This window comes from Mustelus asterias, chromosome 3 (genome assembly GCF_964213995.1).
Source record: "Mustelus asterias chromosome 3, sMusAst1.hap1.1, whole genome shotgun sequence".
In the NCBI taxonomy this organism is placed as follows: Eukaryota; Metazoa; Chordata; class Chondrichthyes; order Carcharhiniformes; family Triakidae; genus Mustelus; species Mustelus asterias.
Genome location: NC_135803.1, coordinates 56,676,118 through 56,701,335, shown reverse-complemented (window position 1 = coordinate 56,701,335; position 25,218 = coordinate 56,676,118). Strand labels below are relative to the sequence as shown.

General features: G+C 41.3%; 1 protein-coding gene across 1 annotated transcript in view; it reads right to left on the bottom strand.

Annotated features, from left to right (window-relative positions):
- Nucleotides 1–25,218, bottom strand: part of smc4 (structural maintenance of chromosomes 4) — a 67,122-nt gene that overhangs the window by 38,038 nt on the left and 3,866 nt on the right. The window contains exon 5 of the mRNA XM_078209019.1: nucleotides 24,518–24,694. Within this exon, the coding sequence (XP_078065145.1) occupies nucleotides 24,518–24,694 (177 nt within the window). The remainder of the gene's footprint in view (nucleotides 1–24,517; nucleotides 24,695–25,218) is intronic.

The window sequence follows — 25,218 nt, the reverse complement described above, 5'->3', positions numbered from 1 at the left end:
TGTAACATGGGTAAATAATGAAGTCCTGTTCCTGAACCCATTTAGATAAATGCATTTTTTCTGGACAACTTATAAGAATCTAAATTGTATTTGTTTACAAATCACATTACTTACCTATTTGTAGCAATTTATCACTTAGAATACAAATTATTCTCTACAGTGGCAAGATTCACGTAACAAAAGGTAGTTAACACTCAATTCACTGACAACTGGTATATTGCTCAGAAAATAAATTCATCACTAAATACTTAAAAATTCACAACTGGCTGATAGTTCTGTTTCCCAATCAGCAAATTACCCCATCATGATTAAAGGAATGTTTGAAATCAAAACATATAGTTAATTAAACATAATCACATGTTTGATACCTATGAAGTTATATTTGATATTTTAATAGATCGCACTGAAAAACTGGCATTAAAAAGTCCTGATGTGGAGATGCTGACGTTGGACTGGGGTGGACGCAGTAAGTAGTCTCACAACACCAGGTTAAAATCCAACAGGTTTATTTGGTAGCATGAGTTTTCGGAGTGCTGCTCCTTCATCAGGTTGACCTCAAACCATATTGCCATAGCATAACCAGTTATGTGCCACCATTTGTACTCCATGAACTCTTAGGGTTTAATTTATTCACTGCAAGCCATAAAAACTGGTGGGGGAGAGGAGAACACGTACTCTCCTGTTAATTTGGTTACTTAATCATTTGTACTGATTATTCACAGCTCTTGCTGCTTTAAGCATGTCTGAACTGAAAGGAAAACGGAATGCAATTCAGGTCACATTAAATACAATACTTTTTGATAGTTTTTAATACATGGTTGCAGTCAATATTTGTCATATGCTGCCAAACAATGCAACAAAAATTGTTTCTGCATAAATTGGAACTCTAAACAATTCCGAAGATAGCAAAGAATTTAAAATTACATTTCCAGCATAGGAAATTCTATAGACAAATGTGTAAATGCACAAGATGCAAAATGTACTGCAACTAAATATAACTGGTATCTATAAAGCAAAGCTTTGTGTAGATGGCACATATCACAACCATGCACAGACGATATCTAGAACTCCAAATTATTATTTTTTTTACCCCAAAGGAGTGTGCAAAAAATTAGGTTATTCAAGTTGAATGACTGCATGCCACACTTGCTAGATTCTAGTAAGACATAAATGATCCGGAACTCACCAAGTTGCCCTTGAATCACTACAATTGGTGCATTGATTTGACCTGGTACAGCAGTCTAATGAAGCAAGTTTTATTCTGACATAACAATTACTTTACACAAAAAGCTCTTCCAACACAGATAACAAAACTAGTGAGCCAAAGCACTGCTAAAAAAAGACTGCAAACTGGAAATGGTAATTCCAATTCACCAAGCAATTGCTTTCACCATTAAAGAACCTAGAGCTGCATCTCTGAACCCTTTATTGCTAATGCTTCTTGTCAAAATGATAGTTAGAATTAGATAAACATGTACCTGGACCAACTTCTTGGACGAATGACTCATATTACTTAGAAGATGATTTCATTGCAATAACAAACTGCACATACAACAGCATTGTAAAATCTAAAATGTGCACTCATCCACAGGACCATGACATGGATTTGCAAAAATTTTCAATCTGTAAGAATTAATAAATTCCTCCTAGGGTCACTTTTAATCACTTAATATCATGATCAGCAGGAACACTGACATCCCAACAATTTGAGCTCCAAAGTGGATTTGGCACTTTTCTCAAATATGTGGCTAGCACAAAATCATGACTTTAACCCCTGCAATTAAGGCTTATTCAATTGTTTTTTGCCAATGGTGGAATCTGAAGAATAAAAAAGCTGTCACGTTATAATGGAGCTTTTTGCTTTTCAAGCAAACGTCAGGAGAATAATTTGAGCTATTATTTAAATTCAAATTCTCCACAAGGGGATATTTTGAAATGCTAGTTTTCCTTACCAAGATAGAAAGGGGTACACAAATGGGATCACTGAAATACTTCAATGTTATCAGGACATCAAATACATGAAAGTGAATGACATGACTATCAACGATCTCCCCAGAACGGAAATTCCAAAAGGCATATTGAAAGACTGAAGAGGTTAAAATGACTGCAAACCACCAAAACTGAAGTGAATGGAGATTTCATGGTAATTTTCCATTGGGATTCAAAGCAGTACCTTTGGTTGGCGGAAGGTGGGGTTGACCAACATTTTCCTAACTGTGTGTAATCTGCACTGTTGCTAGTTTAGATGCAAGAAACAAGGGCATTCAGAGTAGTACAGCAGGGTACCCATCTACAGAAATTTTCACTTTTGCACTCAGTACTCTTCAAATTAAACAATAGTACCATTCAGTATCCCCTTTAATTTAGTTCTCCTAGAAGATTTATTATGCATATAGTTATCCACCTCTGTATTTATCAGATTATAAACCATGCTTTAAAGATTATTTCATGGGATATGGACATTGTTGGCAAAGCCAGCATTTCTTGCCAATTTCTAACTGCTGTTGAAGAAGTGGTGGAGAGCTGCCTTCTTGATTGCAGTCCATCTGGTATAGGGAAACCCACAGTAGGAAGTTCCAAGTTTCTTTTTATCCCAGTTAAGGAGCAGGGATATTGATGAAACAGGATGGTATGGGGCTTAGAAGAGAAATTGCAAGTGGTAGCGTTCCGATGTGTATTTGCCCTTGCCGTTCTAAGTGGTGGAGGTCATTTGTTTGGAAGGTGCTGTCTAACTAAGGAAACTTGGTGAGTTGCTACAGTGCATCTTCTAATCAGTGTACACTGCTGGCACGGTTTTCCAGTGATTGGGGAGTGAATGTTAAGTTGGTGGATGGAATGGGAAAATCAGGTGTGTTGTTTTTTTCCCCTCGATGCCAAACTTCTTGTGTTGGAGCCACACTCATTCAGACAGGTCAAGATTATGCACTTCTCACACTCCTGCCTTGTGCTTTGTAGATGCATCAACACAAAAGCCATTTTAAAGGATTGCATCTCAGCATCAGATGTAACTGTCATAAAATATTAAATGTCAATTGTACCATAAAGTGCAACCTGAGTTTTTGGTGTCACGCCGTTAACTACCTCTCCTTTCATTTCTGTCTTAAACAGCTAATGATGTATAACAACGTAAGTTGGCTACAACCAGGCTGAAGAGTGAGAGTGTGCGCGCGCGCATGCGTGTATCTCCTAATACAAATCTTAATCATTTATAAATTGAATTGAGAATTCAGGAGAAACTTCAGACAGAGTTGTTAGATCATAGAATGTACTACTAAGTGGAGTGGTTATGGCATACAGTAAATCTGCATGAGGGAAAACTGGGCAAGTACACAAAAAAAAGTACAAGATTATGCCAATAAGGTTAGGTATAGTAGGGTGGAAGGAGGTTCACATGGAGTATAAACACTGGCATAGATCACTTGGATCAAATGGCTTGTTTCTGCACTGCAATTACTATAAAATTATCTATTGGAATTCAAGGTGAACAGCAGAAAAATATAAATATTTCACACAATGGAGTTAATCCAAACATACCTTCAATTGAACATGGATAACCAAAAGAACTGAAGATGTCAGTACTTAACACCCCTCTAATCAACCTTCCAGCGAGATCTTGTTTTTATGCACGCATATGTGGGAGGCGGCCCCGATACCTTTGTGGCAATGGGGCCGAGAATTTTGCCTCAGTGCTGACTAAAGTGCCCTTTAAAGATGGCGTCCTGAACACTGTGGGCTCCATCAGGCTTCCAGACTGACGGTGTAAACCATGCCCCGGAGTTTTTTTAATGTCAGAGTGGCTCGTGATCTGCTTTGAAAATTTGACAGTGCATCTGGAGATACACTGATACTCTGACACATTATGGGAAAATTCTGCCCCGTGTTGTGTGTCCTCAAATGAGGTCTATTCCACTCATATTGGCATAGAAAGGATTAACTTATAATTTTTCTTGAACCAAGCACAATGACGTCCATATGGATATTTACAAATTTTCTCCTCCGGTCTCCATACCTCAGTCTCTTAAGATATGGATTTATAGATTAATTGTATAGCATAAACTGGGAATTAATTTCTGTTCCTCATCTGTTTGGATAAAATATGGCTTTTAGGCTAGAACAAAGTATAAAGTACATCGGAACAGGCCTTTTGGCCCTCCAAGCATCTGCTGATCAATTAAATTAAAAATAACCTTCTGCCCTTATTCGATCCATATCCCTCTATTCCCTTCCTATTCACGTACCCATCCAGATACCTCAAACGTTGCAAATGTGCCTGCTTCCACCACATTCTCTGGCAGTGCATTCCAGGCACCCACCACTCACTGCGTGAAAAGCTTCCCCCGCACATCTCCCTTAAGCTTTCCCCTCACCTTCAACCTGTGCCCCATTGTAATTGACACTTCCACCCTTGGAAAAAGCTTGACTATCCACCCTGTCTATGCCTCTCAATTTTGTAGACCTCCATCAGGTCTCCCCTCAACCTCCGTCTTTCCAGTGAAATCAATCCTAGTTTATTCAACCTCTCCTCATAGCCAACACCCTCAAGACCAGGCAACATCCTGGCAAACCTTCTTTGAACTCTGACCTAAGCTTTCACGTCTTTCTGATAGTGTGGTGACCAGAACTGCACACAATACTCCAAATACGGCCTAACCAAAGTTTTATATAGCTGCAACATGATTTTCCAACTCCTGTGCTCAATGCCCTGGCTGATGAAGGCAAGCATGCCTTCTTAATTATCTTGGCCACCTCTGTTGCCACTTTTAAGGAACTGTGGACTTGCACACTCAGATCCATCTGTATGTTAATGTTCCTAAGAGTTATGACATTTACAGTATAATTCATACCTAAATTTGATCCTCCAAAATGCATCACCTCACATTTGTACGGATTAAACTTCATCTGCCATTTCTGTGCCCACGTCTCCAATCTATCTACATCATGTATCCTCTGACAATCCTCGGCTCTAACAGCAACTCCGTCAATCTGTGTGTCATTCGCAAACTTAATAATCAGACCCCCTACATTTTCCTCCAAATCATTTGTCTACTACAAAGAGGTCCCAGCACGGATTCCTGTGGAACACCACAAGCTACAAATCTCCATTCTGAAAAGCACCCTTCCACCGCTACTGTTTTCTATGACCAAGCCAGTTCTGTATCCATCTAACCAGCCCACCCTGAATCTCTTGTGATTTTAGTTTTTGTACCAATCTGCCATGTGGGACCTTGTCAAACTCCTTACTAAAGTCCACATAAACTACATCCACAGCCCTTTCATCAATTTTCTTTGTCACCTCTTCGAAAAAATCAATCAGGTTGGCGAGACATGACCTTCCCCATACAAAACCATGCTGCCAGTCACTAACTGGCTAATTTTCCTCTAAATGTGCATATATCCTGCCCCTCAGTATCTTCTCTACTAGCTTCCCCACAACTGATGTCAAATTCACCAGCCTAGAATTTCCTGGATTATCCCTGCTTCTTTTCTTAAACAAGGGACCAAGATCGGCTATTCTCCAGTCCTCTGGAACCTCACCCGTGGTCAAACAGGATGTGAAGGTATCTGTTAAGGCCCCAGCTATTTCTCCTCCCTGCCTCCCGCAGTAATCAGAGATAAATCCCACCTGGCCCCGGCGGCGTTTCTATCTTAATGCAATTTAGGACACTCAAAACGTCCTTTGATATACTGACATTCTCTAGAGCGTTCTCACACCTATCATTGACATCAACATCCATCATGTACTTCTCCTTGGTGAATACAAGTGCTCATTAAGGATCTCACCCACTTCCTGCGACACCATGCATAACTTCCCTCCATTGTCCTTGAGCGGGCCTACTCTTCCTGTTGCTACCTTCTTGCTCCTAATATATGCATAAGCCTGGTTTGCGAAAGACATTTCATTGCCCCTTTCAGCCCTCCAAATTCCATGTTTAAGTTCCTTCCTACTTTCACTATACTCAAGGGCTTCATCAGTTTTTAGATGTCCAGACCAATTGTATGCTTCCTTTCCCCTTTTGACCAAGCTTACAGTTTCCCTTGTCACCCATGGTTCCTGAATCCAGCCATTTCTATCCTTCATTTCTGTGGGGACATGCCTTTCCTGCATATCAATCAACCAGCCTTTAAAAGCCTCCCACATGCCTGAAGTGGATTTGCCCTCAAGTAGCCGCTCCCAATCCACATTCCCCAGTTCCTGTCTAATTTGGATATAATTGGCCCTCACCCAATTAAGCATCCTCACCCGAGGGCCACTCTTGTCCTTATCCATGACGACCCAAAATCTTATGGAATTACGGTCGCTGAGCCCAAAATGCACCCCCACTGAAACACTGATCGCCTGGCCTGGCTCATTCCCCAATAAGAGTTTTAACAACACCAGGTTAAAGTCCAACAGGTTTATTTGGTAGCAAATGCCATTAGCTTTCGGAGCGCTGCTCCTTCGTCAGATGGAGTGGATATCAGCTCTCAAACAGGGCATACAGAGACACAAAATCAAGTTACAGAATACTGATTAGAATGTGAATCTCTACAGCCAACCAGGTCTTAAAGATACAGACAATGTGAGTGGAGGGAGCATTAAGCACAGGTGAAAGAGATGTGTATTGTCTCCAGACAAGACAGCCAGTGAGATTCTGCAAGTCCGGGAGGCAAGCTGTGGGGGTTACTGATAGTGTGACATAAACCCAAGATCCCGATTTAGGCCGTCCTCATGTGTGCGGAACTTGGCCATCAGTTTCTGCTCAGCGACTTTGCGCTGTCGTGTGTCGTGAAGGCCACCTTGGAGAACGCTTACCCGAAGATCAAAGGCTGAATGCCCGTGACCGCTGAAGTGTTCCCCAACAGGGAGAGAACAGTCTTGCCTGGTGATTGTCAAGCAGTGTTCATTCATCCGTTGTCGTAGCGTCTGCATGGTTTCCCCAATGTATCATGCCTCGGGACATCCTTTCCTGCAGCGTATCAGGTAGACAGCGTTGGCCGAGTTGCAAGAGTAGGTACCGTGTACCTGGTAGACGGTGTTCTCACGTGAGATGATGGCATCCGTATTGATGATCCGACACGTCTTGCAGAGGTTGCTGTGGCAGGGTTGTGTGGTGTCGTGGTCACTGTTCTCCTGAAGACTGGGTAGTTTGCTGCGGACAATGGTCTGTTTGAGGTTGTGCGGTTGTTTGAAGGCAAGAAGTGGGGGTGTGGGGATGGCCTTGGCGAGATGTTCGTTTTCATCAATGACATGTTGAAGGAGGAGATGCCGTAGCTTCTCCGCTCCGGGGAAGTACTGGACGACGAAGGGTACTCTGCCCACCGTGTCCCGTGTTTGTCTTCTGAGGAGGTCAGTGCGGTTTTTCGCTGTGGCGCGTCAGAACTGTCGATCGATGAGTCGAGTGCCATATCCTGATGCCCTCATAAGAACAGGATATGGCGCTCGACTCATCGATCGACAGTTCCGACACGCCACAGCCAAAAACCGCACTGACCTCCTCAGAAGACAAACACGGGACACGGTGGACAGAGTACCCTTCGTCGTCCAGTACTTCCCCGGAGCAGAGAAGCTATGGAATCTCCTCCGGAGCCTTCAACATGTCATTGACGAAGACGAACATCTCGCCAAGGCCATCCCCACACCCCCACTTCTTGCCTTCAAACAACCGCACAACCTCAAACAGACCATTGTCCGCAGCAAACTACCCAGTCTTCAGGAGAACAGTGACCACGACACCACACAACCCTGCCACAGCAACCTCTGCAAGACGTGCCAGATCATCGACACGGATGCCATCATCTCACGTGAGAACACCATCTACCAGGTACACGGTACCTACTCTTGCAACTCGGCCAACTCTGTCTACCTGATACGCTGCGGGAAAGGATGTCCCACGGCATGGTACATTGGGGAAACCATGCAGACGCTACGACAACGGATGAATGAACACCGCTCGACAATCACCAGGCAAGACTGTTCTCTTCCTGTGGGGGAGCACTTCAGCAGTCACGGGCATTCAGCCTTTGATCTTCGGGTAAGCGTTCTCCAAGGTGGCTTTCACGACACACGACAATGCAGAGTCACTGAGCAGAAACTGATAGCCAAGTTCCGCACATGAGGACGGCCTAAACCGGGATCTTGGGTTTATGTCACACTATCAGTAACCCCCACAGCTTGCCTCCTGGACTTGCAGAATCTCACTGGCTGTCCTGTCTGGAGACAATATACATCTTTCACCTGTGCTTAATGCTCCCTCCACTCACATTGTCTGTATCTTTAAGACCTGGTTGGCTGTAGAGATTCACATTCTAATCAGTATTCTGTAACTTGATTTTGTGTCTCTGTATGCCCTGTTTGAGAGCTGATATCCACTCCATCTAACGAAGGAGCAGCGCTCCGAAAGCTAATGGCATTTGCTGGCACTTTAACCTGGTGTTATTAAAACTGTTATTGTGTTTACCCCAGTCCAACGCCGGCATCTCCACATCATCATTCCCCAATACCAAGGCTATTCCAGCCCCCTTGCTGGTTGGATTGTCAACATACTGCATCAAAAAGCCCTCCTGGACACATCAAACAAATTGCTCTCCATCCGAGCCCCTCGCTGTAATGGACTCCCAGTCATCATGGGGGAAGTTAAAGTCACCATCACAACAACCCTGATTTTTTTCACACCTTTTAAGTATCTGACTACACAACTGCTCCTCGGTCTTCTGTGGTTTGTTGGGAGGTTTATAGTACATTCCCAACATTGTGATTTCACCCTTCTTATTCCTGAGCTCCACCCATAATGCCTCACTACAAGATCCCTCCAATGTTTCCTCCCTCAACACAGCTGTGATCTGCTCCCTAATCAGCAATGCAACTCCCCCACCTCTTTTGTTTCCCCTTCTGTCCCGTCTAAAACAACAATATCCAGGAACGTTAAGCTGCTAGTCCTGTCCCACCTTTAACCATGTCCCAGCAATTGCAATTACATCATAATTCTATGAAGTAATCCAGGCTTTCAGTTCATCTGTCTTACCCGTTTTACTTCTTGCATTGAAGCAAACGCACTCCAGACCTCCAGTCCCGCTGAGCCCTGCAGCTTCCCTGTGCCTTCTCTTACTCAGAGGAGTAAGAGTTAGGAGTGCATATTACTTTTAAGTTAACGCATATATAAAAGTGTGTAAAAATTGGCTCCAGTTCTCTCAGCTTTCACCACCTGGCATTCTGGAATTGAACACTCAGAAGATCGCATAGTCCTGTAGGAAATGCAGTCAACTTGTGCACAATAAGATTCCATAAACTGAAATGTGATAATGAGCAGATGATTTTTTAAAAATGTGAATGGAGGCATAAATATTGACCAAGGCATCTAGAATGACCACAGTAAAAGGACACACGGAGAGGAGGCCACCCCAGAATGAGACATGACTGAGTTTGTAGTTTGGAATTTGGTTCACATGGGAATTTGGCTCAGAACGGAAAGGTGGTGTGTCTTCCTTGCAGCGGTTCAAAGCATTCCAAAGAAAGTCGAAGTGCGAAGTTACAGCAACGAAGGTAAGTGATTGATTGGTTGGTGAGCACTTTCTCTTATCTAAACTAGAGAATGTTACTTGAAGTATACCATTAATTGAAATAATATTAAGAATCTTCCAAAAAGTGGGTAATTCATTAGTAAGATTTTATTCATAATAGTAATGTTTACCAGTAGTATTGCTTATTAGTGGTAGTAGGGTTATTAAAAAAAATAAATTAACACAGAATAAAGATGGCAAGGTAGGTGATGCATTGCACCTGCATCTGTGGTAGCTGGCGGATGCCAGTAAGATCCATGGCAACCACATATGCACCAAGGACCTGCAGCTTGAGAAGATTCAGCTTGAGAAGTTTCGGCTCAGAGTCAATGATCTGGATGGAGGCTGAGCTATAGACACTGGAATTCATCAGGGAGGGGGAGAGTTACCTGAACACTTTGTTCCAGAACGCTGTCAGCCTTAGAATAAGGTCTTCTGGCTTAGTCAGTTGTTATGGAGAGGGGGGTGTGGCTGCAAGTGAAGCAGATGAGGGAATTGAGATGGTAGGAATGGAGGTGCCTCAGCCTTTGCAATTGTCCAACAGGTTCAAAGTTATTACAGCCTGTATTGATGGGAGTAGGGACTAAAAGGTGAATGAGCAGTTGGCCATGGTAAATACATTGAACTGTAGCATGGTAAATACATGGGGTTATAGAAATGTACTGGCAGTAGAGGACACTACAGTCCAGCAGATAGACACTGTTGCTGAGAACAAGAGTACAGGAGGTTGCGCTGCCTGTCCTGTGCCAGTGTTTGTGACTTCTGCTCTGGTCTAGAAAGGAATTTTCATGGGAAGGAGAATCCAAAATGGTGATCCTCATGGCTACCAAGACATAAACAGAACTAGGAAAGGAGTTCTGCTTAAGGATCATGAGCAGCTAGGGGCTAAATTAAAAAGCAGGCTCTCAAAGGTAATTTCTAGATTATTACCTGAGCCATCATCAAATTGGAGTACAGTAAATAAGATTAGGGGATGAATATGTGGCTTACGACTGGTGCGGCAGAAATAAGGTTTAATTTGTGGTACATTGGCATTAATACTGGGGAAAGTTGGAACTGTACAGCAAGGACAGTCCTCACCAGAACCCTGATGGGACCAGTGTTCTGACTAGACCTATAACTAGGATGGTAGAGGCGGCTTCAAATTAGTGGCAAGACGGGATCATTAAGAGATGCAGTAAATCACAGGATAACAAGGTACAAGAGCAGGATAGCAATTTGGTAAAGATGATTAGAATGTGCCAGGTAGGGGCAGAGTATTGGGGGGGGGGGGATTCTCCACCTCTCCCAGCCAGATTTCCCATTGATGTCACCCCACGCTACCGCGAAACCCACGGGATGGGGTGCGTTGCCAGTGGCACCAGAGAATCGCACAGATATGAACGGTCAGGGAATTCCTCCCTTCATCTGAATTGTATGCAGCATTTGTAACAAAACAGATTAATCATTAACACAGGTAGAATTAAATATGGAAGACCTGATTGCCATTCCAAAGACATTGTTGCAAGATAACCTGAATTTTGAAGAGTATTTTCCATTTCAGAAAAGACAGGAAGCAGGCAAAGGTTGGCGGGGTAGCTCTGTTAATTAAGCATGGCGTCCTCATGCATCAGTCGCTGAAAGTAAGCACGCAGGTACAGCAGGCAGTAAAGGCAGCAAATGGTACATTGGCCTTCACAGCGAGAGGATTTGAGTCTAGGGATATTTTGCTGCAATTGTATAGGGTGTTGGTGAGACCACACCTGGAGTATTATGTGCAGTTTTGGTGTCCTTATGAGAGGAAGGATGTCCTTGCTATAGAGGGAGTACAGCGAAGGTCTACCAGGCTGATTCCAGGGATGGCAGGTCTGTCATATGAGGAGAGACTAAGTCAGTTTGGATGATATTCACTGGAGTTTAGAAGAGTGAGAGGAGCATCTCATAGAAACTTTTAAAATTCTAATAGGGTTAGACAGGGTAGATTCAGAAAGCATGTCCCCAATGGTGGGGGAGTCCAGAACCAGGGGTCATAGTTTACCCCTTATCCTCAAACTTTTTAGAACTGAAGTGAGGAGAAACGTCTTCATCTAGAGGGTGGCAAATGTATGTAATTCACTACCACAGAATGTCATTGAGGTCGAAAAGTCTGATTTCAAGAAATTAGACATAACTCTTGGAGCTAAAGGGATCAAGGGATATGGGAGGAAGAGGGGAATCGGGATATGGGAGGAAGAGGGGAATCAGGATATGGAATTCAATGATCAGCCATGATCAAAATGAATGGCGGAGCAGGCTTGAAGGGTCGAATTGCCTACTGTTTCTATGCAAGCATGGTATTAGTACAATATTGGAGAGATGATCTTAGCTCAAAAGAGCAAGATATAGAATCAGTTTGGGTAGAATCAGGAACAGGAAAGGTGAGGTCACTTGCTGGCATAGTTCATAGGCCCCCAAACAGTAGTCACATTGTAGAACAGTATGTAGAGAAATTAATGGGGCTTGCAAGAAAGGATACTGCAATAATCATGGGTGACTTTAATCTAAATGTAGATTGAGTGAATCAGATTGGCAAAGGTAATCAAGAAAATATGAACTTAGGGTATTTGTGACAATTTCTAAGAGCAATATGTTCTAGAGCCAACCAAGGAGCAGATTATTTAAAGTGACAGCAATCATGATGGAATTTCACATTCAGTTCAAAGGTGAGAATTATGGATCCAGACTTAGTATTTTAAACATAATTAAAGGTAATTATAAAGAAGCAAACGATAAAAGACACAAGACAACCAATCGTTCAAGTTATTCCCTTAATTTCTGGAATCTGCCCTTTTCTGTACTATCTCAAAACACCATTTTGAATATACATACCTTGCTTTGCTTGCAGTCCCCAAAGGCATTAGTTTACTTTTCCAGACGGAATGCCATTTGCCATAGAATTACAGAAATGCCATTCAGCCCATTAGTCATAGAGGTTTAAAGCACGGAAACATGCCCTTTGGCCCAACTTGTCCATGCTGCCTCTTTTTTTAAACCACTAAGCTAGTCCAATTGCCTGCGTTTGGCTCATATTGCTCTATAGCCATCTTACCCATGTAACTGCCTAAACGCTTTTTAAAAGACAAAATTGTACCTGCCTCTACTACTACCTCTAGCCGCTTGTTCCAGACACTCACCAACCTATGTGTGAAAGAAATTGCCCCTCTGGACCCTTTTGTATCTCTCCTCTTTCACCGTAAACCTATGCCCTCTAGTTTTAGACTCCCCTACCTTTGGGAAAAGATATTGACTGTCTAGCTGATCTATGCCCCTCATTATTTTATAGACCTCTATAAGATCATCCCTCAGCCTCCTACGCGCCAGAGACAAAAGTCCCAGTCTATCCAGGTTCTCCTTATAACTCAAACCATCAAGTCACGGTAGCATCCTAGTTAATTAAGTCTCCACTGACTCTCCAAAGTGCATCTTACCCAGCCAACCCACTTTATCCTTCCTCAATGACCTCAAAATAGCACACAATACTCCAGGTGTGGCCTCAACACCAACATCTATACAATTGCAGTAAAACAGCCCTATCCCCATACTCAAATCCTCTCACAATGAAGACTAACATATCATTTGCCTTCTTTACTAGTTGCTGTACCTGCGTACTTGCTTTCAGCGACTGATGCACGAGGACTCCAAGGTCTCATTGAATATCCACCTCTCAATTTACATCCATTCAAATAATCTGTCTTCCGAGTTTTGCTACTGAAGTGGATCACTTCATTTATCCACATTATACTGCATCTGCCAGCATATACCCACTCACTCAGCCTTTCCAAATCACGCTGAAGCATTTCTGCATTCTCCTCACAGCTCATCCTACTTTGTATCATCTGCAAATTTGGAGATAATACATTTAGTTCCCTTGTCCAAATCATTAATATACAATGTGAACAGTTGGGGTCCAAGCAGATCCCTGAGGTACTCCACTAGTCACTGCCTGCCAATCAGAAAAAGACTAATTTATTCCAACTCTTTGCTTTCTGCCCGCTAACCGGCCTTCTATCCATCTCAAGGCACTACCCACAATCCCATGCGCTTTAACTTTACATAGTAATCTGTTATGAGACCTTGTTGAAAATCTTCTGAAAGTCTAAATAAACCACATCCACCGGTTTCCCTGATCACCTTTACTCGTTACATCCTCAAAGAATTCCAGTTGATTTCTCAAGTGTTTGTAACTACATGTTGACATTGTCCGATTGCACCATTGTTTTCAAAATGCTGTGATAAGAAATACTTAATAATGGACTCTAGCAACTTCCCGACTACCAACGTTAGTTTCACTGGTCTCTGGTTCCCTTTTTTCTCTCTGCCTCCCTTTTTAAAAAGCAGACTTACATTAGCTAATCTCCAGTCTGTAGGAACCATCCCAGAGTCCAAAGCCCAAATCTGGGCCATTTTAAGTTGAAAGTTCATCCTGTTTCTCAGAATTGATTCCAATAATTGTCCCACCACTGAAATCAGGCTGACTAGCCTATAATTTTCTGGCCTATCCCTTGCACCCCTTTTAAATAATGATAGAGTTCCCTGATCTTCAATCCTCTGAATCCTCATCAGCAAGCAAGGGTTGAAAAATGATCCTGAGAGCACCTGCTATTTCCCCTTGGCCTCCTTTAACTGTCTGGGATACAATCCATCCAGCCATGGTGATTTATCTACCTTCAAGGATGCCAGTCGCTCCAATACTTCCTCTCTCATTAGATTTATTGTGTCTAATGTTTCACACTCCTCCTAACTAGAATATCTGCATCATCCCTCTCCTTAGTGAAGACAGAAACAACATCCTCATTGCAAACTCTGCCCACATCTTCAGCACCAACACAAGTTACCATATAGATCTGAAAGGCCCTACCCTTTTCTGTGTTATCTTCTTGCTCTTAATATATTGGTAAAACTGGGGTTTCTTTGATCTTACCTGCCAATATTTTACTGTATTTTCTCTTTGCTTTCCTAACATCCTTTACCCCTGTGCTTTCCATATTCCACTACGCTTTCTACTGTATTAAGAATCTTGTGATTGAACTCCCTCTTTTCACCAAGCTTCCACACTCTGATCAAAGCCGCACTAACTTACTGTAAAGTTTGTAAACTCTGTCCCTTTTTGCTGTACTCGCTATCATTACACATCACTACCCTACATTATTGCCGTTTCTCTTTATTTTACCACATCTCCTCTTGCATGCTCCCTTGTTATTATTTAGTTTAAAGGCCCTTCCACCATCCATAGACTCCCATCACACAAACCAACCATTTGGCAACTAATTTTATCGGGAATGCAATTTTTGTAAAATCCCATGATGTAAATTTGCATCCATTCCTTCCTTAATAGAAAGGTAGATGATATCTATCATCTTTTCCCTATCCGCCAGGTCTATCATCTCCTCAAAAGGAATCAAATCAATTTGTCAAGGATGATCTTCCACTCGTTAGATGAATGTTGACTGTCTTGTGTATGCTCACATCCCTCAACAATAAGTTGGGAATTTAGCCTCGCATGGAAATTCAGTGCAGAGAGAAAGCGGTGCCCTTTCTTCACCATTCCTCAGCCTCCAATGGACTACTAGATGATGCAAGTTGCTTACCAGAAATAAAGGGTAACCTGGAGACAGCACAGAGTTTCAAGAGCTAAGTAGGAGCGAGTCTATGGGTTCAAAGCATTCTGAAGAAAATCAAGTGACATAACAACATGAAAGCAGGTAAGCGACTGCTGGGTGGTGAGCATTTTCCCTGATCTAAGTGAGAGAAATTTAATTGGGGTAAGTGTAACAATCAGAACTAGTGGCATAATTAGTTAATTAAAACACTATGGGCAGATGATGTGTTGTAGCTGTAAGTATGCAGGAGCTGGATGTCTGCACGACTTCCACAACCACATCTGCAGCAAGTGCCTGAAGCTTGAGGAGCTCTGGCTCAGAGTAAATGAGCTGTTGTCTAAGCTTCAGATGTTGTAGTGCACCATGGAGGGGGGAAAGTTACCTGGACACTTTCGGAAGATGGTGCCCAAGGAGGTGGAAAGGCCTTTAAATTGAGAACAAGGGACCATGCAAGAGGAGATGTGGTAAAATAAAGAGAAAAGGCAATAGAGTAGGGTAATGATGTGCAATGATAACTAGAGTGCAGCAAAAAGGGACCGAGTTTACAAACTTAACAGTATATTAGTGCAGCTTTGAGCAGAGTGTGGAAGCTTGGTGAGAAGAGGGAGTTCAGTGAGGGGGCGAGGGAGGTATTACTTTGCTTTTTAAACTTTTTTCACCAGTAAGAATTAGTTTCTGCTGATCTAGAGAGGAGGTGATGACCTGCTGTGAGTATCTTGTGAATATCAGGTCTATTTTCTGAAGGTTTAAATTAGAAAATAAACCATTGAAAATAATTAATTAAAAATAAGTATGGCAACACAGGTGATCTGTCATGGCTGCATCATGTGGGAGGTCACGCATACTGGTGTTACCCAGCGAAAGCACGTCTGCAGTAAGTGTGTCCGGCTTGAGGAGCTTCAGCTTGGAGTCATTCAGCTGGGGTCGGAGTTGCAGACACCGATACAACAGGAAGGGAGAGTGTTACCTGGATATTTTGTTTCAGGAGGCAGTCACACCATTTGGGATAGAATCTTCATGCTTGGAAAGTGATCAGGGACAGGAGGGTGACTGCAGCTGAGGCAGGCAAAAGGGACTGAGAGGACAGGAGCGTCAGGCACTGCAATTGTCCAACAGGCTTGAGATTCTTTCCCTTGTTTTGAGAGAGTGGATGAGCTGACAGACGGAGGCACTGTGGTAGAGAAAGTCATTCAAATTGGTGAAACACATAAGGTAATGGTAGTAGGGGACAGTATACTGAGGGGGATTGACACGGTTCTCTGTAGCAAGGAGAGAGTCTGGATGGTTACGTTATCCGTCCGGTTCCAGCTACAGAGGAACTTGCAGTGGGAAGGGGAGACTCCAGTTGCCATGGCGTAGGTACCAATAGTAAGAAGTCTCACAACACCAGGTTAAAGTCCAACATGTTCATTTGGTAGCAAACGCCACTAGCTTTCAGTGCGCTGCTCCTTCGTCAGGTGAGTGGGGGATCTGTTCACAAACAGGGCACATAAAGACACAAACTCAATTTACAGAATAATGATTAGGAGAGTCTTTACAGCTAATCAAGTCTTAAAGGTACAGACAATGTGAGTGGAGAGAGCATTAAGCACAGGTTAAAGAGATGTGCATTGTCTCCAGACAGGACAGTTAGTGAGATTTGGCTATCAGTCTCTGCTCAGCGACTGCTGGGTGGTGAGCTTGTCCCGAGGCATGGAACATTGGGGAAACCATGCCGACGCTACGACAACAGATGAATGAACACTGCTTGACAATCACCAGGCAAGACTGTTCCCTTCCTGTTGGGGAACATTTCAGCGGTCACGGGCATTCGGCCTCTGGTCTTCGGGTAAGCGTTCTCCAAGGCGGCCTTCACGACAGCGCAGAGTCGCTGAGCAGAGACTGATAGCCAAGTTCCGCACACGAGGACGGCCTAAACTGGGATCTTGGGTTCATGTCACACTATCTGTAACCCCCACGACTTGCCTGGACTTGCAAAATCTCACTAACTGCCCCGTCTGGAGACAATAGACATCTCTTTAACCTGTGCTTAATGCTCTCTCCACTCACATTGTCTGTACCTTTAAGACTTGATTAGCTGTAAATTGAGTTTGTGTCTTTATGTGCCCTGTTTGTGAACAGAACTCCCACTCACCTGATGAAGGGGCAGCGCTCCGAAAGCTAGTGGCGTTTGCTACCAAATGAACATGTTGGACTTTAACCTGGTGGTGAGACTTCTTACTGTGTCTACCCCAGTCCAACACTGGCATCTCCACATCATAGGTACCAATGACATAGGTAGAACGAGGAAGAGGTTATACATAGTGCCTAGTTTCGAAATTAAATCTCTAACAGAACCGCAAAGATTATAATCTCTGGATTAGTACCTGAGCCGGGTGCAAATTGCGTAGGGTTCATAAAATTAAAGAGATGAATGCACGGCTCAAAGATTGGTGTATGAAGTGAGTTTCAGTTCATGGTGCACTGGCATCAGTACGGCAAAAGTGGGGGCTGTACCACTGGTACAGCCTACATCTGAACTGTGCTGGGACCAGTGTTTTTGCAAATCACATAACTAGGGAAGTGGACAGGGCTTTAAACTAAATAGAAGGTTGGGTGATGGTTCTGGAGAGAGGGTATGTTGGCTTATAAAGCAAAAGGATATGGCTTAATTACAAGGCAGTTATTTAGGTTATACCCAGAATATGACAGGTAAGGACAAAGTGTACGAACATAAATAAAGCAACAAATAGGGTCGAAAAGAAATGATAATGAGAAAATTAATGGCTCTTTATTCAAATGCATGTAGTATGCAACACAAAATAAATAAATTAACACACAAAGTGAGTTTAATGGTATCATCATATAACCATAACAGAGGGAGTTACAGGGAGATCAAAACTGGGAACTAAATACTCTGGGGTATGTGACTTTTCATAAGGACAGACAGTAAGGAAAGGGTGGTGGAGTAGCATTGTTAATACGAGATGGAATAAGTACGATAGCAAGAACTGGATCGTGGATTGTAAGATGTAGAATCCATATGGGTGGAGGTAAGAAATAACGAGGGGAAGACGACACTGTTTGGAGTAGTCCATAGGATCTTTAACAGTAGCTACACTGTAGGACTGAGGATAAATCAGGAGATAATAAGGGATGACTTTAATCTATGTAGATTGGAAAGATCAAATTGACAGGAGGTAGCCATGAGGAAGAATTCATAGACTGAATTCGAGACAATTTCTTAGAAGATTATGTTGTGGATACAAGCAGGGATTAGGCTGTTTTGGAACTGGTAATGTGCAATGAGGTAAATTTAATAAACACGAGTAAAAGATCCCCTAGGAAACAGTGACCATAACTTAATAGAATTTAGTATTCAGTTTGAGTGAGAAATTTAAGAAACTGTGCTACACAAATAAAGATTATTTTAAAGGAATGCGGGCAGAGTTGCCTGGAATGGACTGGGAAAGGAGTTTCGCAAGAAAGAAGGTTGATCAGCAATGGCAGATTTTTATGAAAATAGTTCATGAGTCACAACAAATATGTATCCCAGTGAGGAAAAAGGATTCTGAGGAGGGGATAAATCAACCATGGTTAACAAAGGAAGTTAAGGATAGTATCAAACTGAGAGAAAATGTGGCGAAGATTAATGTTAAACCAGAGGATTGGGAGTTTTAAAAACTATAAAAATATAATAAAGAGGGAGAAGATAAGCTATGAACAAGAAATATAAAAGCTAGCAAATAATATAAAAACAGACAGCAAGAGTTTCTTTAAATATTTAAAAAAGGAGGCCAAAGTGAACATAAGCCCCTAGAGGGTGAGACTGGGGAAATAAAAATGGGGAAATCAAGAAATGGCAGAGAAGTTAAACGAATACTGTGTGTCGGTCTTCATAGTGGAACACACCAATAACATTCCAAGAATACTAAATAATGAAGGGACAGAAAGGGGTGAAAAAGGGAGGGGAAATAAATACAATAATTATTACAGAAAAAGTACTAGGGAAACTAATGGGGCTAAGCACCAATAAGTTCCCTGGATCTGAAGAGTTGCATCCCAGGATATTAAAGGAAGTAGCTACAGCAATAGTGGATGTACCAGTCGTAATCTTCCAAGAATCAGATCGACAGATTTTATCAGTAAGGGAATCAAGGGTTATGGGGCTAAGGCAGGAAAGGAGAGTTAAGGATTATATTAGATCAGTCATCATCGAATCGAATGGCACAGCAGACCCAATGGCCCACTTCTGCTCCTACGTCTTATGGTCTTATTAGCAGAGAAGGCCAGATTTCATAAGAATGGTAAAAAGACAGAATTAAATGCTCTGTATCTGAATCCACGCAGAATTCATAAGGTTAAGAGTACAAATAGAAATAAATATATATGACCCAATAGCCATTTCAGAGATGCCACTGCATGGTGTCCTAAATATGCAAGGGTATTTGATATTTCAGAGGTGTGGGGGCGGGGAGTTAGGAAAAAAGGTGATGGGGGTAAGGTTGATATTAGCATTTATATTAGTATAGGAGTGAGAGATTATCTTAATTCAGAATATCAAGATGTAGAATCAGTTTGGGTAGAGATAAGTAGCAACGGCTAAGAAATCACTTGTGGGAGTAGTTTATAGGACCCCAAACAACATAGGACAAAGCATAAAAGGAAGAAATAATGGGGGCCAATAAGAAAGGTACTGTAATAATCATGGATGATTTTAATATTTGTATAGATTGGATGACGGTAGACTGGAAGATCATAAAAGAGTGTATTGGACACAAAGTTTGGAGCAGTGTGACCTAGTGCCAACCAGGTTTTGCACAATATGAGGGTATGAAGACAGAGTTGGCTGAAGTGAACTGGAAAAATAGGCTTAAAGGCAGAACAGTAGAGAAACAGTGACAGACATTCAAGCAGATAATTTTATACTCTCAACAAATATTCCACTGAGAAATAAAGGCCACCCATGTCTAACTAGGGAGTTTAATACTATCAAAATGGAAAGAAAGAGCATACAATATTCAGAAGATCAGGACAGACAGATTTTAGAAACTAGCAAAGAATGACTGTAAAAAGAGAAATTAGAGTTTGAGAACACTCATAAAAAATAGCAAGAAATTTTAAAAGAAAAAGTTGCGAGCGATGTCACTTAAAGAATGAGTCAGGAGAAATTAATAATGGGAAACGGGGAAGTGGCAGAAGTACTGAATTAGTATTTTATGTCAGTCTTCACTCTAGAATATACAATTTGTCCCAAGAATACTTGAAAACCAAGAGGTAAAAGTGAGGGGGAAATTTAATATCACAATCGGTAGGCAAAAGGTACTGGATAAACTATTAGACCCAAGCATCAGATGGACTGCAGCCTAGGATTCAAATAGAAATGGCCACGGAGCTGAACGATGCATTGCATGTGAAATTCCCACAAATACTGGAATGGTTGCAAAGGACTGGAAAATCATACCTCTTTTCAAGAAAGGGAGACAGCAAGCAGGAAAGTATAGGCTAGTTAGTTCATATCTGTCATAGAGAAAATGCTATAATCATTATTAAAGGAGATTATAGCAGGATACTTAGAAAATCAGAACGGGATAAGTTGGAGTCAAAGCAAAATACTGAAAGCTGGAAATCTGAAATAAAAACAGAAAATTCTGGAAAATCTCAGCAGGTCTGGCAGCATCTGCAGAGAGAGAAATAGAGTTCACATTTCAAGTCCATATGACTTTTCTTCAGACAACGTTAATTTTGCTTCTCCCTCCACAGATGCTGCCAGATCCACCGAGTTTACCAGCGCTTTCTGTTTTTATTTCAGGTAGTCAACATGGTTTTGTGAAAGGAAATGCAAATGACTAATTTATTAGAATCTTTGAGGTAATATCAAGCAAGGTATATCCAAGGGAAACCTGTAGATATGATTGATGTACTTGGATTTCCAAAAGACATTGTAAAATGTTCCACATCAGAGATTACTACACATGGTGTAGGAGGTAACATATTAACATGGAAGCAGATAGTAGGGATAAAAGGAGCTTCTCAGGTTGACAGGCTATTACTGGTGGAGTACCGCAGAGATCAATGCTAGGGTCTCAACTATTTATAACGTATATTAATGACCTCGATGAGAGCCCTCATTTTTTTAGTATGGTAACTAAACTTGCCGATGACAAATAATTTGCCTACTTATTTTTGTATCAAGAGGACATAAAGATAGGTTAAGTGAGCGGTTAAAAATTTGGCAGATGGTATAACATGGTCAACTTTGGCAAAAATAGAAAAGCAGTATGTTATTGAATGAACAGAGACTGCTAAATTCCACATCCTGGTACACGAATCACAAAAAGTTGGCCTGCAGGTACAACAAGTGGTTAGGAACACAAATGAAATGGTGGTGGTTATCGGAAGGGGAAAATCAAGTCCAAATGGAAACGTTGCTGTAGTTATACAGACAGAGACTTAGTAAAAGAGCATCTGAAGTACTACATACAGTTTTAGTTGCCTTACTTAAGAAATTACATAATTGTACTAGAAGCATGTCAGAAAATATTATTTTGACAGGTTACCGGGCAGATGGGGCCATGTTGAAAGGCTGGGCCTACACCAACTGAAATTTAGAAAAACGAGGGATTGTCTTATTAAAACATACAAAATCCTAAGGGACTAAACAGGGTAGATGTTAAGATGGTGTTTCGTCCTGTGGGAAAGTCCAGAACCAGGGGACACATCTTAAAAATTAGGGGACTCCCATTTAAGTGTAAGATAAGGAGAAATGTTTCCTCTCAGAGGGTTTATTCTCTGCAATTCACTTTCCCAGAGACAGTGCAGGATGGGTCATGGAATATATTCAAGGCTGAGTTGACAGAATTTTGATTGACAGAGGAGTCAAGAATTATGGGGAAGCAGAAAAAGGGAGTTGATGCCACAATCAGATCAACCACAATCTTATTGAATGGCAGAAAAGCCCAAGGGATAAAATGACCTACTCCTGAAGAGGCTTGTTAGTTTGCTCCAATTGGAAGCAAGAATCCACATCACTTAATTTTGACTGACCGAAAAAACTTGCTTTCAAGAGTATAGTTTGCAATCAAATCAAAAAAATATAGGAGTTGTGACTATTACATCAGAGAAGCAGGTTTCAATTCTGGCAATTTATTTCTGAAGGGCAGTGGGGTGGGATGGGAGGAGCAGGTTGACCCAGGATACCAGAAGTCTTTGACAGGCCTTTAGTGATCCCAGTAAGGAATCGTATTTATTGCATACAGGCATAAATCAAATCTATACATATTTTCCATCATTTGTGCAACTAAGTGAATCATTACAAGTAGCAGAATTAGTCAAATTTAGAAAGAGGATGTTGTAAACTATACACATTAACTTACATATTAAAGGAGATTGTCATGAATAAATATGAAAAGACTGAAATCATAAATGCATCACCTGAATGGGTCAGCAAATTTTAAATGCCCAAAATTGCAAGAAGCAGGGCAACCATTTCGGTTGTAGCCACACTTAGGATCATTTTAACTTACTCCATTGGGATCAGGTGTATCAGTGATTTTAGAGTCAACTGATTTTATGTGAGCGACAGGATGGCACAGTGGTTAGCACTGCTGCCTCATAGCACCAAGCACCTGGGTTCGATTCCCGGCTTGGGTGACTATGTGGAGTTTGCAAGTTCTCCCCCCTTTGCCTGTGTGGGTTTCCTCCGGGTGCTCCGGTTTCCTCCTACATTCTGAAAGACGTGCTGGTTAGGTGCATTGGCCATGCTAAATTCTCCCTCAGTGTATCCCGAACAAGCGCCAGAATGTGGCGACTAGGGGATTTTCACAGTAACTTCATTAGTGTTAAAGTAAGGCTACTTGTAACAATAAATCAACTTTATTTCCTCCGAACCTAGAGGAGTAATACTAGGTGAGGTACAAAACCCAACCCTGGAGGCTCCCTGCCCAGTGTTAAGGTAAAATTACCGTACTGTGCCACTTTCGATCAACTACTTGGAAGTTACAAAAATTTCTCAGAAAGAGTAATTCAACACAACACTCGGAAAAATGCTGCACTAGCAATGAGGAATACCATTAAAATAATTGTAAATGTTTTTGCTGCAACTAGCATAGCACTGAAGGACTTTCTTTCCTTACTTAAATTTATTCCCAATACTAAGTTTATTGGCACAAAAAAATTACATTGCTGTGCACAATTATTTGGATACTAGTATGTTAAAAAATCAGTGGTATAACCAACAATACCTCAGCTGTAGGTGAGCGTGGCTACACAACAATCGTAAATGTACCTTGTATCCACTCACAAGCGGGTCTCAAAAGATACTTCACGCCATGCATCAAAATAATCTGGCTGGCCACCCACAATTTTTTTAAAAAGAGGTATCGCTGCTGTCAACTAGTGTACTTGAGCAAACCAATATCTTTCCTCCACCAGGAAAACATGCAAAAACTAGACTGCTGCTTAAAGAGTAGGAAAAGCAGAACCAGGATACAGTAATTAAAATTTGAGAACGCCACAGCTTGCAAAATCTACAAGTGTGAAAAAATTGTTTAAAAAGTTGGGATAAAAATACAATTATTAAAAATCTAAAATAGGTTGTTTTCCATTCCTCCAATCCATGAACACATTGTGGTTGTCAACCAAATCAAAATAACAATGGAAAAGACACTTTCACATTGATAATGACCCAGGTACAATTTAGTGATTCTAGTAAACGAGGATTCATGTCACTCATGTTTTCCAAATACTTTCAACATTAATACAAGTTATAATATGCTCGACCTTATGTTGAGTTAGGCTTTAATTTGCAGATGCAAATTCATTTTTACATATCACAGCAAACAGTTCGTAAGTAGCAAAAATGAATTAGCTTAATTAAAGTAACATCTAAATATACTTACTACGAGATGATATTCCTTTAATAGCAAAGTTGGCTTCTTCTGGGCATATACCAAAAAATTCATTTTTGAAATGCATCGATCTGGCGGGTGATAGAACCATGTCACGCTGCAGCAGCACAAGTAATATTGGCGATTATCATCACACCAATATTTACGTGCTGCTAAAGTGTAACTGGCATTTTCATTAACATGTCTGCTCAAAAATCTCTTGATTAAGTGAGAAATGACAACAAGCAAAGCAGTTCATTGAGTAGGAAGCAATTTTCTTTTTGACTTAGCCTTAAAGCACTACAGCAGCAAATAATGGCTTGAGTTATGGAAGCAGCCCTGCAAACCATGATGTGCTGCTACAGCAATCGAAGGTAAATGGAAAAATTCTGCTGGTTCATTTCTCCCACACAGATTCCACACCCTCCCCCCAAACCCGAAAGAATATTTCCAATTATATTTAATATAGTTCATGGTGATTTTAAAGAGACTCACCTGTAGAATCAAAAACCTGTTGTGATCCAGATCAATTCCATGGCTGCGAAGCAACATTCCTACATCTTTGAATGTCGATTTCTTTCCATTAATTTGGTAAACTGATGAATTGTCCTTGTAGGCAGTTCTTGAGACATAGAACTTGCTATTTGGAATAACTTCAAAATCATCACCCTCCTTTCATTAAAAGGATTGTTGAAAAAAAATTAATAAAGAAAATCTGCAGCATATAGTAAGTTAAATAAAAGTGTGCTTTTAGTTAACTCACTGCAAAAATAAAACCATTTCTCTAAACAATTAAAAATTAGTTTCTTTAAATAGATCTACGCAATTTTACATCTTTTGCACAAGTTTAACATATTACACCAGGTACACAATGGTGAAAAAGCATAGATAAATAATTTACTTAAATTTAAAAAAAATTCAATTTTTAAATGTTCAGTTTTCCATAATGCAACTGATTAGCATTTTAATTCACTTCTCAGCACATCTGTCATTTTACAATGTTGAAAATTATTGTACTGACTCTTAACTGGCTACTTTTATATACTGGTATATAAATATCAAGCACACCCCCCCTACAAAAAAATAATTTCTTATTCATTGAGGGTAAAAAAACTGCCTGCATCTCCCATCTCCACTGCAGTTTTTGGACAAGAGAAATATCAAATATCCATTTGTTTTTGCACAAAAATCAGACA